Source organism: Lampetra planeri, chromosome 3, assembly GCF_965212315.1.
Source record: "Lampetra planeri chromosome 3, kcLamPlan1.2.h2, whole genome shotgun sequence".
NCBI lineage: Eukaryota > Metazoa > Chordata > Hyperoartia > Petromyzontiformes > Petromyzontidae > Lampetra > Lampetra planeri.
Window position 1 is genome coordinate 7771574 of NC_136109.1, and position 18865 is coordinate 7790438.

An 18865-nucleotide genomic window follows, 5' to 3' on the forward strand; every position below is an offset into this window, starting at 1 on the left:
TTACCTGTTCTGGCAATAAAACATTTTTTCGGTTAAGTCACGTAAATAAAAAAAAATATAATACAAATAATAATAGAAATAAATCACGACGTACCAAGTGATATAGTAAATCTAGCTGTGACGGTCCCACCTGATGACGGAGACTTGTGTTGCCTCCGAAACGTCGTGATTTATTTATATAATTATTTATATATTTTTTCTTTTTTTTTATCTACGTGATTTTACCGAAAAAACCCAAGAGTATGAATCCTTGCAGTCACGAAAGCTTCAAATCTAGAATCAAATCTAGAATAAAACATTTATTAAGATGGCGAACAGTAGAAAGCCAATGCAGGTATCAAATAATTAATAGCTTGGGCTCAGCAGTTATATCAATGGGACAAAGGAGGGCGGGCGTGGTGATGACCATCCAACTCCTCGTGTGGCACGCTGGCTTTAATAGATGCTCGCAAATACCACTTGCTCTAACAGTCTGTTAAGGGGGCCGTCCATAAATGACGTCACGCACCTGGGGGGGGGTCAGACATTTGTGACGATGTGTGACGAGGGGGGGGGTTGAGAAATGTGACGTCACAACAAAATGCACAACTTTAAATAAATATAGACAACACGTTCTACTTAATTAAATATATTTTTTAAATAAATGTTTTCTCCTACAACATCAGAGTGCAGCGGCACATTAAATACGCACTTTACAATGACAATAGTTTAAAGCGATTTGAAACATGTTTTATTTTTTTGGGGGGGGGGGGGGCAGAGCTTTGTGACGTCATCTTTGACGGGGGTCTGACTTTTTGTGACGCCGTGCGACAAGGGGGGAGGGGGTCAAAAATCGTTCAAAATCGCGTGACGTCATTTATGGACGGCCCCTAAGGCTACATGGGGGTCTTTGTCTATGTCTGTGAGATAGTTTCACTTTAAAGGTTAAGGTGCCACTGACTGTCTGGTGTCCCTCGCCCGCCCCACACCATGGTATCAGCCAATGATACACTACTGCCTCGTACAGTATAAGGCAAAAACTAACTCCCGCGATAGCTAAATTGATATACAAAGACGTTACACGCGGTACGTCGAAACCGCGAATGATAAACCCAACGATATTCAAGGGTTTTCCGCATGTCTCTGAGTCCGTGTTTTTATCTGTCTGTCCATGTATCTGTATGTCTATGGGTGTGTTTACATATACATGGGGAGTGGCAGTGTAGCGCTTGGCACGCTTAGCAATAAACCCAGCGACCCGAGTTCAATTTCTGCCCACGGCCACTACTAATGACGATTTGCACATAGCCACGGTGGCGAGATGTTAACAACCTCGCCTGGTGTACAGGAGGTGGTGGGTTTGATCCCAACCCTGACGCCTGCTGTATATTTGGAGTTTGCATCTTCTCCCCCTGGTCGCGTGGATTTTTCTCCAGGTTCTCCGATTTTTGCCTCCACATTTAGAAACATGCATTTTGAAAATTTTGCTGTCGTAAATTTGCACGCGATATGCTACTTCGTTGAGCCATCATTTGTGACCGGGTCGCTTCTGAAAAGGGGCTTTGTAGCTCAGTGGGTCTTACCTTGTGAAATAAAAACCAAATGTGTCTGTAATGTGCGTGATTGGCAGGCAATTATGGCGCCTGGAGTCATCTCGGAGGCAGGGAATAGCTACACATCGCAAGGTTTTACACCACTCAATTCAGCATCTTTGACCACATGATTTACCGCCACACTCTTTTATAAGACAATCCCACACTCACTCGACCAGAGTTCACATGGCCAGAGTCAACCCCTGAACGGTCCTACACGTTAAAATAGACCACACACATTCGAAGTCATGCATAAGTCGTTAGTTGCTCTGTGATTCTATAAATGTCCACATGATAAGCCACTTTTTAGAGTTGTAATTTTTGGCCGCTACTGAAAAATGTTAATAGCTCAGTGGGCTTTATCTGGTAAGAAAAAAAACATAGTTTAAACTTTATTTGTATATTTTTTTAAGTGATGTGCATAACTTTCCTATATTTTGCCCTCCTATCATCTGTGAAAAATAGCTTTATAGCTCATCATATTCCTCTAGTAAAAATAAATATTACGATTCTGGTACATATGAATGTGTTCATTCAGTAATGCATGTGTGTATGTGTGTGGGTGCAGACATCTTGGATAGATTCCGAAAGAAGATGACTTATTTAGAACGCCTAGAAATCCAGGAGTTCGAAAATATTTTTTATTTTAAGACTAGTGGTGCAAGAAATGGCGTTAATAATAATGGCTACGACGACTTAAAAAACCACTACATTCCGGTGAGTCTCCAATATGGTGCATGTTCATTCCAACTAGTCCACACCCCACTGCAAACCCAAACAACCCAGGCAATTGTCTTTCGCATTGCTATTGTATATGCAGAGAAACAATACAATTTCACATTCAGGTGGCGGTCAAGCCAGTTAACCGCATTTGGAGTCGCGGAGTATATCACTGTGATGTCTGCTTTGTATTTGTGGATCGTTATGTTGTACAGTCTGTTCTGGATGACCACAAGCGCAAACTACTGCAGAGTTTTAAATTTTCCATTTGTGCATCAGGTATCCACGTCTGCCACGGTTTGTGCGGATGCAATTTAGGGTGGATTATGAGCTTCGTGTAACATTGAAATCAGGGATCCTCTGTGTGGTCTGATGATGTCGATTGTAATTAGCAGTGAAACATCGTACCAAGTTGTTAAATGTTGTGGATTGCTTTCCAACATTCCGGTGTGCTGAAGCATTAATACATTGGCACATTTGTTCACATTAAAACTCTATCAATTTGGCTGTAATAGGGTATTAGAAGTGTGACACACATTGGCATTTGACACTCGTGGCGATATAACCCAAAATTCAATCATGAATCATAATATTGGTTCAAAGCCTATGTATTAAATTTGTAAAAAGATCCTCATCAATGTGCATACTTGCTAACAATTGTTCGTGTGGAGTTGTTAGCTTCAGCAAGATACCGATGAACACACACAATTAATGTCGCTCTGCTAAGCTCTGAGCGAATACTTATAAGCATATGAGATGAAAGACCGTCTATGACACATTTTACATAGCATGAGGCAGTGGTGTCCAGTGTGGGGTATGAGGCATCTGGCAGATACATCACAAGCATCTCGGACATTGTTACATCGGTTTGGATACAACATTTCAAAACAATAACTAAATGAGCACTGATTGAGCAACGCTTTAAAACTGAGTAATGGTTGAGGACTGAATAAGGGCGCATTGAATAATTAACTCTTCTTTAATCTTGTTGCAGGTTGTGAACGAACACCTAGCGTACCGTTACCAGATACTAAAGGTGCTTGGCAAGGGGGCGTTTGGCCAGGTGCTACTTTGCATGGACCACAAGACCAAAGAAAAAGTGGCCTTGAAAATGCTACAGCACTGCATATGGTGAGATTTCATGATGGAAATAGCCACATTTATATCTGGATGTGTGCCGAGAGCAATAACATGTGAGATAATTAACGAGTGTTACTTTCCATGCGAGCAGAACAAATCGGGATTAGAGCATATATAGCCTTCTAGATTTGAAGCTTTCGTGAATGCAAAGATTCATATTCTTAGGTTTTTTCGGTAAAGTCACGTAGGTAAAAAATAAAAATAAAAATTAATAAAAGTAAAATAAAAATAAAATAAAAATCACGACGTTTCGGAGGCAACACAAGCTTCCGTCTTCAGGTGGAACCGTCAAAGCACGATAGCTGTATCAAGTGAGAGAAATCCCAAGAAAACAGTCCCTGTTTTGATACAGCTATCGTGCTGTGACGGTTCCACCTGAAGACGGAAGCTTGTGTTGCCTCCGAAACGTCGTGATTTTTATTTAATTTTTATTTGACTTTTATTAATTTTAATTTTTTACCTACGTGACTTTACCGAAAAAACCTAAGAATATATATGGCCTTGTCATTGGGGGCTCTGCTGGCAGTGTCATCCTAGTATTTGTACATCCCCATGCCTCTTAAGCGTGCGATAACTAGAGTGTGGCGAGATCGGTTCACGGTTTCTCTCCGTAGCAAAGAAGAGGCCAGCAAAGACGGACCATTGCCCAAAAAAGTTTCGTCAGTGTTATTAATGAATATGTTGAGTTGTTGATTTTTGTGCTTGTGCACTACTGCCAATGCAGCATCACATTTTATTCTTGTTAACTTTTTTTTCTCCACAGCACCTGGAAAATAGACGTTGAAAACGAGCCGGAAATAATTCTAGCCCTAGAGTCCGCCGATCTAGAAAACAACCACATCATCAGACTCCACGAAACCTTCATGTTCAGGGGACATTTTACGATGGTCTTGGAGTTCGTCGGGTGAGAAGAAATCGCATCTCTGTGTAATGTGAGGTTATATCCGGGTCGTTGACGGATTACAACTCGTCACGATGATTGGCTCTGCCGGTCCTGGTCCATAGCCAATGGGGGGAAGCCTAGGGGCGTGGCCCTGACGTAATGGAAAGGTGACAGCTGTTTGTAGAGGATTAGTTCTGCTGGCTTTAGCCACAGCCAATGGGGAGACGAGTCAGGGGCATGGTCCCGGGAGCCTACGGTGGAGTCTGGAAGATTCCATAGAGGCTAACCAGGATTGGTGGAAACGTACCACGTGACCCGGATATTAAATAGGGGTGGAGACGAACAACACGTGGTCGGAACTGGAACAAACGAAGGGAAGGGGCCACGCGAGAGCGGGGGTCCAGGCTGCCACGTGGCTGCGCGCGTCTCTCTCTTTTTATCCCTCTCACGCTGTCTGTCAGCAGCGTGAAGGAGTGTTGTAATGAAAGACAAATAAAGACCGGATTCCAGAAGTCGCTTCAACGACCTTTAATACTTCTTGATACAGCTATCGTGCTGTGACGGTTCCACCTGAAGACGGAAGCTTGTGTTGCCTCCGAAACGTCGTGATTTTTATTTTTATTTTATTTTTATTTTACTTTTATTAATTTAATTTTTTTACCTACGTGACTTTACCGAAAAAACCTAAGAATATGGACCTTTATTACATCTGTAACGCCATCACATTAGTGCATTCGTACAGGATTTTTTTTACGTGGCATGAAAGGTTATTGAGATGTTAGCATGCTTTAACAATTTATTTTAAGGCTATGTCAGTGCTTTTTTATATATAAAAAAATACACTCGTGGCTTCTTAGAGATGCACATTCGAATTAGATTATGTAATTATACATATATCCAGTAGGGGCGGGTAAGAACGTTACACCAAAAAACAATATAAAAACATGATCGTATTGCAAAGTGCAAGAAATGTTAAAAAATCACCCAAACACATACAAATTAAACGAAACCATCCCCATTCTACCAGGCAAAGCCTACTGAAGTATTAACTTATTTTTCAGCAGCAACCCGGCCACAAATTATCGCACAACAAAGTGGCTTATTATTTGGAAATTCATCACAGCAAAATAATATAAATAATCTCAATTCATGTTTCTAAAATGTGGAGGGAAAAATCAGAGGAGCCAGAGAAAAATGTCCACGCGACCACGGGGAGAACATGCAAACTCCAAATATACATAATATACATAACAGTTTACAATTGCTCCCTGGGCCTTACTGGATACATTTGAGCTGAGTGGCAGCATTGTGCAAAAATACAGCCAATTAAAATGAGATAATAATTGGAAATAAAAGAAACAGCAAACTGACATAAGCTGCAAATGAAGCTGATAGCTACCACAAGGCCCTATCCCGTCCGTCAGCAGGATTCATGCCCAATGTGGAACAGCAAACCATCTCAAGGGGCTCCATGATATTTATCTGAACCCAATGAGCAGGCCATGTTTAATCATCATTCCCCTGGCAGAGTTGAGAATTGCCTTTTTTACGTGAGGAAAAGCCTTAACCGCATTGAGCAATCCTGAGCATTGATCATGAGGAAAACAACCTAACCATTCACGGTGTCCTGTTTTTGTTGTAGTCAAGACCTGAGAAAGGAGCTCAGAAATGCAAAGCACTTTCCCCTTTCAAGAGTCAGGCTCTACACTCAGGCCATGCTGAAGGCTCTTGTCAAGCTCAAGCAGGAGTCCATTGTGCACGGGGACCTGAAGCCAGTAAGTGAACGCAAAATGGCCGAAATGTATCATTCATTCAATCCTTCTGTATTATTGCTTTGAGCCAACTGGGTCGTCACGACGAACTTTCGTGACTCACAAACATAGAAGTCTAAGACCGCGTGACTTTTGTCGTGCTACTCCTAAAATGCACGCTATTTTCTAATTCAGAAATGCACTAAATATATAGCCGAGCCTTGCTTAAACGTAGGACATTGCGTATCTCTGCCTTCTTCAGAGCGAACCGCATTTGATTTGCTAAATATTCGAATTTACATTCATAATAATATTGACAACACTCATGCAGCTATAATTACAAATGTCAACATTAACTACAAGTTTTTAAGGAATAAATGAATGAGTGAACGACCTTCAACCGATATGTAAATTGTAGTCTTACCTTGCGTCCTGTATACTTCAAAGCTGTACACATCAAACACATTTTACAAGAGCCACAACTTTTTTTCCTTCCAGGAAAACATCCTTGTCAAAAACCATAAAACCGGCAATATCAGAATCACTGATTTTGGCAGCAGTGCCAACGTTACAAGCTCATGTAAGTGATTTCTCCTGTGTCTGGGTGTGTCTGTGGAGTTAATAGTGGAGGGAGCGGTCGTGTAGTTGTTAGATCGCTGCGCTATGAACCTGACGTACGGAGTTCGATTCCCGCTTATGGCCAACACCAGTGGCGATAATCTGAACCGGTCCTGGGCCTCTCCTAGGCCCTAGGTCCACTTAATCTCAAATGAGTAGCTAGTTCGATGTGTGAATATTGCCACTCGGGAGACAAAGGCGGCCGGGCGTGGTGCTGGCCACCCATCCCTTTCGTGCCATTCCGGCCTTCATCGGTGCTCGCTGACAGCACTTGTCCCAACCGTCTGTTATAGGCTATACGGGGGATCTTTGTCTTTGTGGAGTTAGTGGGGAGTGGCAGGGCAGCGGCTAGCGGGCTACGCTTCAAACCCGGCATACGGGGTTCAATTCCTGCTCATGACCAACACCAGTGACGATTGTCTGATCCGGTCCTGGGCGTCCTCTAGGTCGCCTCAGCCTCAAATTAGTACCTCGTGCAGTTTGCAAACATCGCCACTACGGAGACAAAGGCATGGTGCTGGCCACCCTCTCTCTCCTGTGTGCCGTGCCGACCTGAATAAGGGCTCGTTAACAGCACTTGCCCCGACAGCCTGTTACAGGCTATATGGGGAATATTTGTCTTTGGAGTAGTGGAATAGTGATTAGGACTTTACTGCACTACACTCCCTGTAACACATTTTCAATTCCCAATCGTGGAAAACACTGAATTGGCATGTTTTGTTTACTTGACAAACCTTACGAATTAGCTGTGTTGGGTGGTGGCGGGTTTAACGACACATTTATATTTACGAGATGTAACCCCAAAGAAGCCTATTATGTGCTGGCAGTTGGTATTTGAAAATGGCCAGGGTCTACCGCATCGAAACTTAGTCTAAAAGAGCATAAGTTAGTGTAGATGTAGCTGTCACACGTGCATTCGTAGGGTCCTCACTTACCCGAAGAGTCAAAGCATTTCAAACAGTGGCATTCATGTATTGACCGCTCTGAGACAATGGGGGAAATTCCACTTCCCCATGGTACAACCACTTTAAACAACAACTTATTCAGTGTTTAACTTTTTCACCTCCTAATCAGGATTTCAATTTACAACTTTGCAATCTGTGAGTCGAGTGCTCTATCGCAGCACCACTTGACCGGTAAATCGAATGAAATGAATGTTTGTGGAACTTCTTTCACGGCGTACGTAGACAGCCATGCTCTGTGCTTAATTGTACCAATACGTGTGTGCGGTGAGCAGTTGCCGGATGCTTTGGAACTTGGCAATACATGGCGCCTGAGCTGCTCCTGCTGCCTTTCGTCACATGCGCAGCAGACATGTGGTCCCTGGGCTGCGTGATTGTAGAGATTTTTCTCGGCTGCAGGCTCTTCATCGGCAAATATTATGATTTGCTTGGCCGAGCCATCAAGGTGCCTGAAACAGGAAATGATAAGCGCATTCATTATGAATTAGTTGCGATGCAGGCCATAGCCTGTATCCTCGTTTTCGTTAAGAATGGTATACAGAACGTTATGGACTTAAATGTACGATTCACGGAATTCCATGGAGCTGTCTTCATCCTCTGGACTCATTCCTTGGTAAAAAATAAATAAAAACGGTGCCCCGATGCCAATACATATATGTAGAATGGACATCTTCATGTGATCAGCTACCATTGGGGCAAGCAGAACTACATTGGGGGTTTACTGACCATGCGAAACTCAGTGACAGCCTGCCACTCTGTGACAGACCCAAGTTATGAAGGCAATTTTTGGTGATTTTATATAATTCATATATAAGGATAAAGATATGCAAAAGCACGTGCAGTACTTGTGCAATACATTTTCAATTCATACTGTAGATTTTAAAAGTTATAATGTACACTGTGCTCGCAATGAAATTAGCTAATGAATGTGAACTAAATTTTTTGCAGATCTTGGGTCTCCCTCCATTATCAATGATGTCGACCAAATTCAACTGGACTATTACCATGGGTGAGTAGAGTGGACGGTGGTTGCTATTTTTTAGCGTCACATTTGACAAGCATTACTGTGTGCTCCTTTTGGCGTCATCTGGTCCAACACCATGTGAGACTAGGCTCTAAGAAAAGCTGTCTCGGGTGTGGACCAATCAATTTGAAGGACAGTGCATATGTAATGCGAGCGTAAATGGGGTTGTTGCTAGGCTCTGGTCCAATCACACGGCCCGGGGCATTGGGGGGCGGAACCTGGTCTGCGGGGCGTGTGGGAGGGGCCACAGTTCACCTCGGCTCCAATGGGAGGCGAGGTGAATGGGGGCGGAGCCAGCGGAGTAGTATGGGAAGGCCGGATCTGACGATCCGGAAGGGGAGGAGTCAGGGTCACGTGGGGGAAATGGATATAAGTGGGAGCCCAGAAGAGATCGGGGCAGTCGGGGAAGTTAAGAATCTGAGCCACGTTGGGTGGTGAGAGAGATCTGCGCCATCGGCCACGTGGCCGAAGGACCTCAGCACGCCGTCGGCCAGCGGTGTGTGGAGTGCGGGAATAGAGGAGCTAACGGAGGAGCGTGCGGGGCACGCGAGAGAGAGAGCATGCGTGGCACGCGAGAGGAAGCGTGCGCGAGGCGCGCGCGAGGCGACACTGGTCCGAGAGGAGGCCAGTGGGGGTGCGGAGAAGAACCTGAATAAAAGACAAACGGAGACCAGCATCGCCTGACGGAGTCTTTTATTACACATACATTATCAGAGTTGTCTTTTTTGTTTGCATTCCGACTGCAGGTATTGTGGCCAATGCAAGAAAAGGTGTCAGTTTTGTTGCCAGATAAAAGGGTAAAAAAACAATTATCATATTTTGCTACTGGCAAAGGAGGTTCCAATGGTGTCTTTTGTCTTTTCTTCTACGTTGGTCACTCTTTGGGTCAAGCTTCAATGCAGCAGTAATCCTTCTTAAGCAATACATTTCGAGTGCCAATATCTGATCTTCATCAGTCTTTGCACTCTCGTAATCCTCCTCAACAGTTATGTCCAACGCTTCTTTTTAAATCCTTTACATTAAGTTCGCTTGATTGCTTGCTTGCGTGCTTGCTTGCGTGCTTACGGCCGTGCAAATCTTTCGGTCGTTTTTTAACCCACTTCCCGTGATCCAATCGAGCTGACATTTTCCACACAGACTCGTTGTGCGTGACAATTAATTTTCGTGAAAATTTTTTTCCTAAATTTTACACTGTTTAGGGATTTTTTTTTAAATATTTAATTACCAATTGTTTAATGCTGGCAGACAATCATCTGACCCATAGGTGGCAGCCATCTCAAGCCAGAGGACGAGAGGACTCTAGCCGCCACGCATATAAAGGATTTATAGTGAAAAACTTTGTTTTTACGGGTTAATTTTTTCTCTCTCTCCCTCACAAACACAGACGACCATGGGCGCCCAATTGTAAACGGAAAGGTCATTGTCCCGAGCAGTTTACCTCTTGAGTCGCTGCTGGATACTGATGACAGGGAGTTGCTCGACTTCCTTCGCGGCTGCCTTGAGTAAGAGCCCCCTACTCCATCAAAACTTTACTATCACCTGTGTGCACTTTGTCATATCAGAGCAATGTTTCTTGCTTTGTGCATTCTTAAATTAATTAGCACAATTATTATGAAGCCACTTTGAAATGTAGATTGAAAACTAATTTCTTTAGAATTGCCTTCGTGTTTAGATTGTTGTCCGTCCCCCACAGCTCCGATTAGCACGGTTGGCTTTGTACGGTGCTAAAGAAGTTCAACATACAGTTTGTTCGCCTATAAAACGTGTTTTCACAACGCGAATTGGATATAACGTGATGAATGTATTTGGGAATGCATTATTTTTATACCGTGGTTGCGAATTGGATGTAACGCGATTGAGTGAACATAAATACGTCACGCTAATAGGTATAAGCGGTTTTAGGGCTGCCTCGGCATAGCATCACAAACGGTTGGGATGCTGCTGGATGCTTCTAAATGCTACCCACATGCCTCAGTCGTTGTTCAGCCTGCGTACGTATCTAACGTGTTATCGCGGACTGTGCTTTCACCTACATTATTTATAACAACGCGATTTGCTTCTATAATACGGTGTTTCGATTTAAAGCTTTCGTGACTGCAGGGATTCATCTTCTTGGTTCTTTCGGTAAAGTCACGTAGAAGGGAAATAATGAAATAATACAAATAAAACATAATAAAATAATTATCACGACGTTTCGGCCACAACGGACGGCTGCTTGCGTTGTGGCCGAAACGTCGTGAGAATTATTTTATTATGTTTTATTTTTATTATTTTATTATTTCCCTTCTACGTAACTTTACCGAAAGAACCAAGAAGATAATACGGTGTTCTTCAGGAACGAAACTACCACGTTATAGAACACACTGTACATGCATGCAATGGAGGATACGGTTGGCAATTCATTGGGTGTGCCTCAACCACCCCTCCTCGTGAGCAGAACAAATGTGGACAGCGGGCCCTGACGATCCCCGTGTGCATGTTGGCAGGTGGGACCCCACACTCCGGCTCACACCGGAGCAGGCCCTGGAGCACAACTGGGTGAGGGGAAGTAAGAAGGTCCAGGGAAGTGCTGCAGCGCCGAGTATCAACGTTCCACTTGGTCAGACGGCGGCCCCACAGTCACTCAAGGCGGACCCAGCTCCAGCAGAGTCACAGCTGTCGGGCGACAACTCCCAGTCCTATGGGACCCAGGAATCGGTGACTCCCGGGGGATGCAGTGTTGAAGAATTTGTGACAGCCAAGAGCCAACAGTGAGTCTCCGCGTGCAAGTCCATATTGAAGGATATTTGGTTGGTTGTGCTATTGTTAAGCCACAACAAAGTGTGTACAGTACCTGTTCAAATGAGCATTTGGCAATTTTCACCTCCATCATCAAGCCTAACCCACTGGGGGAAATTCCACGTACCTATCTCTCCTCGAAACATCCACTGCTGATTTCCCACGAAGTGTTAATACAGTCCATGATTTATGGGTAGTACATGTAAATCTTTCAGTCAAACTACCACCACCAAGATAAACACTCTGTATCATAAAAGACAAAATATCTGTATTGGAAATGATAAAGATGAGGATTCTGTTTTGTAGGGGTAATATATTTGTATAAGTTGAATATTTTATGAAAATCGAACTGCTCAATTAACAAAAATGTCAGGTGCACGATTATCCTGAGGATATTTCGGTAAATATTTAATCACCCCCGTCATCCATTTTATTTATTATCATCATCAAGAACCATGGGTAGATTGCCTGTAGGTGTCCACTCCACATTTCACCATTTGTTTCCACTTTCCTCTGTCTTGTGCCAGATATGCTCAAGCAGTGCATATCTTTCTGGCACCAATCTCGTATGATGTCGTCGTCAAGTCATTCTCTGTTAGGTCTTCCTCTCTTTTCAGTTCCTTCCATTTTCCGAAACAACACGCTTTTGATTGTCCTGTTGTCTATGCTAAATGTGTCCAAATTGTGCCAGTTTCCTTCTCATCAATGGCTGCTTCACGAGGACTTCTTCTGTGTGCAACCTTTTTTCTTTACTTCTACGTTGGTCACTCTTTTTAGTCCAGTTTAGATGCAGTATTCCTTATGTAGCAGTACATTTCAAATGCCAATATCTAATCTCTATCGGTCTTTTTTTTTATTGTGGAGAAGCTATGGCTACAGGGTTTGGTGGTACATGTGTAATGTGACGATATATCCGGCTCACTGACGTATCACAACTCGTCATGATATTTGGCTCTGCCGGTCCTGGTCCATAGCCAATGGGGGGAAGCCTAGGGGCGTGGCCCTGACTTAATGGGAAGGTGACAGCTGTAAGTAGAGGATTGGTTCTACTGGTTTTGGCCACAACCAATGGGGAGATGAGTCAGGGGCGTGGTCCCGAGAGCCTACGAGGGAGTCTGGAATATTCCACAGAGGCTAACCAGGATTGGTGGAAACGTACCACGTGACCCGGGTATTAAATAGGGGTGGAGACGAACAACACGTGGTCAGAACGGGAACGAACGGAGGAGGAGGCCACGCGAGAGCGGGGCTCCAAGTTGTCACGTGGCTGCGCGTCTCTCTCTCTCCCTCTCTATCCCTCTCACACTGCCGGTCAGCAGCGTGAAGGAGAGCTGTAATGAAAAGTGAATAAAAGACCGGATTCCAGAAGTCGCCTCAACGACCTTTATTACGCACCTTCTTAATGATGGGAGTTACTCCAAAATTAAAAACGATCCCACTAAAAGCCTAACGACAAAAACCAACAGTATCATCATGAGTTCGACTTCCCTAATCGAACCAAGCAAACGTCCCTCTCTAAAACCATCGGCGGCAAGACCTCCCAGACTCTATGGTCTTCCTAAAATCCATAAAGAAGGCACCCCGCTACGACCCATCGTGTCGACGATAAACTCTCCGACGTACAAACTAGCCCGTTTTCTATCAGATACTCTGCTCCCCTTCACAGGCAAGACCTCTTCGGCAGTACTCAACTCAACCCAATTAGTCTCTATGGTTAAGGACATGGTACTATCTCCTGATGACATTCTCGTCAGCTTTGATGTAGTATCTTTGTTTACCAAAGTCCCAGTACCAGACACCCTAACAATAATTGAGGACTTAGTCCAACAGGGATTGAATTCTGATGTACCTGCGCTGGTTAGGCATTGCCTCACCAACACCTATTTTACCTGGAATGGCACCTTCTACAAACAGAATGAGGGTACCCCTATGGGCTCCCCCTTGTCACCAGTTATAGCCAACATTTTCATGGAAAAGTTTGAATCAGACGCCATCCAGACATCCACCCTGCGTCCTTCCCTGTGGAAGAGATATGTGGATGACACTTTCGTCATCTGGCCACATGGCCTCCCAGCATTGAACCACTTCTTGGACCACATCAATTCTAGACACCCATCTATCAGATTCACCATGGAAGTGGAGAAAGACGGTAAACTACCATTCTTGGATATTCTGTTTAAGAGGAGGCTTGACGGATCCTTGGGACATTCTGTCTACAGGAAAGCCACCCACACAGATTCCTACCTGAAACCGGATTCCCACCACCACCCATCTCAAAAGAATTCTCTCATCAAAACGCTATACCACAGAGCCCATGGCATTTCTGACCAACACCACCTGACTGATGAATTAAGACATGTACATCGGGCCCTCAGGATGAACGGATACTCTGACCGTACTATCCGCCAAGCTGTCTCTCCCACCACACAGAAACAACCACATGAAACTCCGACCAAAACTATCACGTTACCATACATAGCAGGCGTGACCAAAAAGATCTCCAAAATTCTAAACAAACATAAGATCCAAGTCCGATTCAGCACAGTGCATAAAATCCGTGATCTGATTCCATCTGTGAAGGATGTCGTTCCTGACTTACAGTATCCTGGAGTCTACAAATTGAGTTGCATTTGTGGTGATTGCTACATTGGAGAAACAAAACGTCATGTTGCTGATCGTGTCCGCGAGCACAAGTCAGATCTGAAACACGGCAGAACTGATTCTTCGGCCGTTGCCGATCATTGCTACAACTCGGCGGGCTCTCATGATATTGTCTTTTCCGAGACCAAGGTTCTCTGCAAGCCTCCTGGCTACCATCAAAGGTTTGTACACGAAGCCATACAAATATACAAACACAGACATAATTTCAACCGTGATGATGGGTACAAACTCAGTAATCACTGGAAAGATGTTATTAACCACGCAAAAAAGACTTAATTACACTTTTTAGACCATCTTATCTGACAGGCACTATTTTAATTTACTTCACCGAGTGTTAACATCCCCAGTTATTTTTAACAGTACTCTCTTCATTTTTCAGCCTGCATTGGTATAAACATGGGCATTTTCGTTCCTTTGTTCTATCATGTGTATCAGACCTCCCCTCCCCCCTTTCTGCCCATTGTGTTGGCGTGCGCAGCAGCCGCGTCCAAGCCGTCGCCAAATGTTTTGTTGGCTCCCTCCCCCTCCCACCCCCTCCCACCCCCCTCCCTCCCGATACGTTCCATTCATTGGCTACCACATTCTGATGAACTCCCCCCCCCCTCTCCTCCCCCCCTTCAACTTGCTTATAAGGGATTACATTTTGAATCATTGCTTCACTTGATGCAGCTAATCTGGCTGTGACGGTCCCACCTGATGACGGAGACTTGTGTTGCCTCCGAAACGTCGTGAATTTTATTTTTATTTTTGTTTTGTTTTATTTTACTTTCATTACTTTTAATGTTTTACCTACGTGACTTTACCGAAAAAACCTGAGAATATGAATCATTGCAGTCACGAAAGCTTCAAATCTAGAATTTATTACGCATGTTTTTATGTCGTTTATTGTGAAATTTCGGTCACAGTTCCTATGATCACTGTTACATTGCTTTTATGGCTTTATTTTGGTGATTTCGAAAAGTTTTTTGGTTTAGCCATGTTTGTTTGTTGTAGTACGGAGTTAGAATGATGGCTTTAATCTAAGTTGTCTTGTGGTTGTTGATGTTGTTTGACTTGCATCCCACTGGGATTTTTGCACGCAGCGTTGATGTACGGTGCTTTTTTTTCTGGAAGACTTTGCAGTTTTTTCCTGGATTTTTCTGTTTGCTCATAGTCACATAGTCACTTTAAGATGTTTTCTTGTTCATGTTTTGGTTTTTTGTTTGTTGCGGTTGCACACGATTCAAGAGCCGAATGGCTCACAGGGCTATACCTAATAAATTATTTTAAAAAAACTGATAAATCCCAATTTTGATTGTGCTGCATCCAGCCGGTTGGTTCTCTCATTAGTGCTCCACTCCCTGGTCCCTCCGTTTCATGCAGCATCTTGAGACACGACTGCAATTTTCTGCTGACGCGATTCCAAATTGTCAACGGCAACATTGGTCTTCCAATATAGATTTGCCCCTGTCTTGCGAATGCGCAATTTTCACCAGTGGCCTTACTGCTCGTTTTCAGCGTGGAAATGCTTTGACCGTTGAGTTGCATTGTACAGGGTGGTTCAGATGTTTTGTGAACCCCAATTAATTGACCAGTAAGATCTTTTTCCCTTTCATTATTAATTTATGTTTTCACACCCATTTGGTATTGCAAAACGATGAAATTTCAAGTGATCAACTGGGGGTCACAAGACATCTGGATCACCCTGCAGTAGGAAGGCATAAGTACACCTAGGGATGTGTGAAAGGCAGACGAGGCATAACGATCGAACGCGTGTCTCTCTTCCAGGTTGGCCCCCACTCTCTGTCCCGGCAAGAAAGATCACGAGAATGATGAGAAGGAGAAAGAAGTCATCGTCATTTCAAGAAGCAAGTCGGCAAGGGAACATGTGCGAAAGAAATTCCGGACATTTTTCAGCTTCATCCGCAAGTGCTGCTGCTGCTGCGGCTGCGGCTGAATGAAGACTCCATCACAGAACCGGTTTGCCACTTAGACAAAGATCTCCCAAAATAATTAACAGATTGTTGGGGCAAGTGCTGTGAGAGAGCACCTATGAAGGCTGGCACGGCACGTCACAAGGTGGGTGGCCACCACCACCACAGTTATGATACATTACACCAGGTACTTGTTTAAGGCTGAGTTGATCTAGGGGAGGCCCACGACCAGTTCATGTAATCGTCACCAGTGTTGGCCGTGAGCGGGAATGAAGCTCGGGTCACTGGGATCAAAGCACAGGGCACTAATCGCTGCACTAGCGCACCCCAGTATATACAAGCGACAAACCACGCTTCGTCTTGGGTGCCCTGGCCCTTCATAAACCATGCTTCGCCTGGGTTTGTGCCCAATACAGGTGACGCCACTGGGGGATGACGTCAACCGGAGTGGAGGAGGCGGAGACCTGACCCTGGACCCCAAGACGTGGCCATCCTGGAACCGCCCACCACACCACCTCTACACACCCCACGCACACACACACACCACGCACGCACACACCACGCACACACACACACCCCACGCGCTCACACCCCACGCACCTCACGCGCACACACCCCACACGCACACACCCCACACACCCCACACGCACGCACCCCACACACTCCACACGCACACACCCCACACACTCCACACGCACACACCTCACACACTCCACACGCACACACCCCACACACTCCACACGTACACACCCCACACACTCCACACGCACACACCTCACACACTCCACACGCAAACACCCCACACACCCCACACGCACACACCCCACACACTCCACACGCACACCCCCCACACACTCCACACGAACACACTCCACATGCACACACCCCACACACTCCACACGCACACACCCCACACACCCCACACGCACACACCCCACACACTCCACACGCACACACCCCACACCCCACACGCACACACCCCACACACTCCACACGCACACATCCCACACACTCCACACGCACACACCCCACACACTCCACACGAACACACCCCACACACCCCACACGCACACACTCCACATGTACACACCCCACACACTCCACACCCACACACCCCACACACCCCACACGCACACACCCCACACACTCCACACGCACACACCCCACACACCCCACACGCACACACCCCACACACTCCACACGCACACACCCCACACACTCCACACGCACACACCCCACACACGCCCAACGCACACACCCCACACACCCCACACGCACACACCCCACACACCACACACGCACACACCCCACACACTCCACACGCACACACACCCCACACGCACACACCCCACACACCCCACACGCACACACCCCACACACTCCACACGCACACACTCCACACGCACACGCCCCGTGCACACACCCAACACACCCCACACGCACACACCCCACACACCCCACACGCACACACCCCACATACTCCACACGCACACACCCCACACGCACACATCCCACACACCCCACACGCACACACCCCACACACTCCACACGCACACACTCCACACGCACACACCCCACACACTCCACACGCACACACCCCACGCACACACCCCACACACTCCACACGCACATACCCCACACACACCACACGCACACACCCCACACACCCCACACGCACACACACCACACACTCCACACGCACACACCCCACACACTCCACACGCACACACCTCACACACTCCACACGCACACACCCCACACACCCCACACGCACATACCCCACACACTCCACACGCACACACCCCACACACTCCACACGAACAAACCCCACACACCCCACACGCACACACTCCACATGCACACACCCCACACACTCCACACGCACACATCCCACACACCCCACACGCACACACCCCACACACTCAACAGGCACACACCCCACACACCCCACACGCACACACCCCACACACTCCACACACACACACCCCACACACTCCACACACACACACCCCACACACTCCACACGCACACACCCCACACACGCCCAACGCACACACCCCATACACTCCACACGCACACACCCCACACACTCCACACGCACAAACCCCACACACCCCACACGCACACACCTCACACACCTCACAAGCACACACCCCACACACCTCACACGCACACACCCCACACACCTCACACGCACACACCCCACACACTCCACACGCACACACCCCACACACCTCACACGCACACACCCCACACACCTCACACGCACACACCCCACACACGTCACACGCACACACCCCACACACCTCACACGCACACACCCCACACACCTCACACGCACACACCCCAGACACCCCACACGCACACACCACACACACCCCACACGCACACACCCCACACACTCCACACACACACACCCCACACACCCCACACGCACACACCCCCAAACACCCCACACACACCACACCCCACACACGCCCAACGCACACACCCCACACACTCCACACGCGCACACCCCACATTCTCCACACGCACACACCTCACACACTCCACACGCACACACCCCACACACTCCACACGCACACACCCCACACACCCCACACGCACACACCTCACACAGTCCACACGCACACACCCCATACACCCCACACGCACACACCCCACACACGCACACACCCCACACACTCCACATACTCCACACGAACACACCTCACACGCACACACCCCACACACCCCACATGCACACACCCCACACACTCCACACGCACACACCCCACACACCCCACACTCACACACCCCACACACTCCACACGCACACACCCGACACACCCCACAGGCACACAC

At 46.5% G+C, this 18865-nt stretch overlaps 1 protein-coding gene across 1 annotated transcript; it reads left to right on the forward strand.

Moving 5' to 3' along the window:
- The first annotated feature begins 1615 nt into the window (after positions 1-1615).
- Positions 1616-16217, forward strand: LOC144717355 (dual specificity tyrosine-phosphorylation-regulated kinase 4-like). The gene is made up of 11 exons (XM_078592827.1): positions 1616-1664; positions 2140-2288; positions 3286-3422; positions 4195-4335; positions 5957-6089; positions 6564-6645; positions 7921-8090; positions 8594-8654; positions 10054-10171; positions 11156-11419; positions 15876-16217. Exons 1-11 carry the CDS (start codon positions 1616-1618, stop codon positions 16042-16044), a joined length of 1473 nt encoding a protein of 490 aa, XP_078448953.1. The 3' UTR covers positions 16045-16217.
- Positions 16218-18865: the final 2648 nt, after the last annotated feature.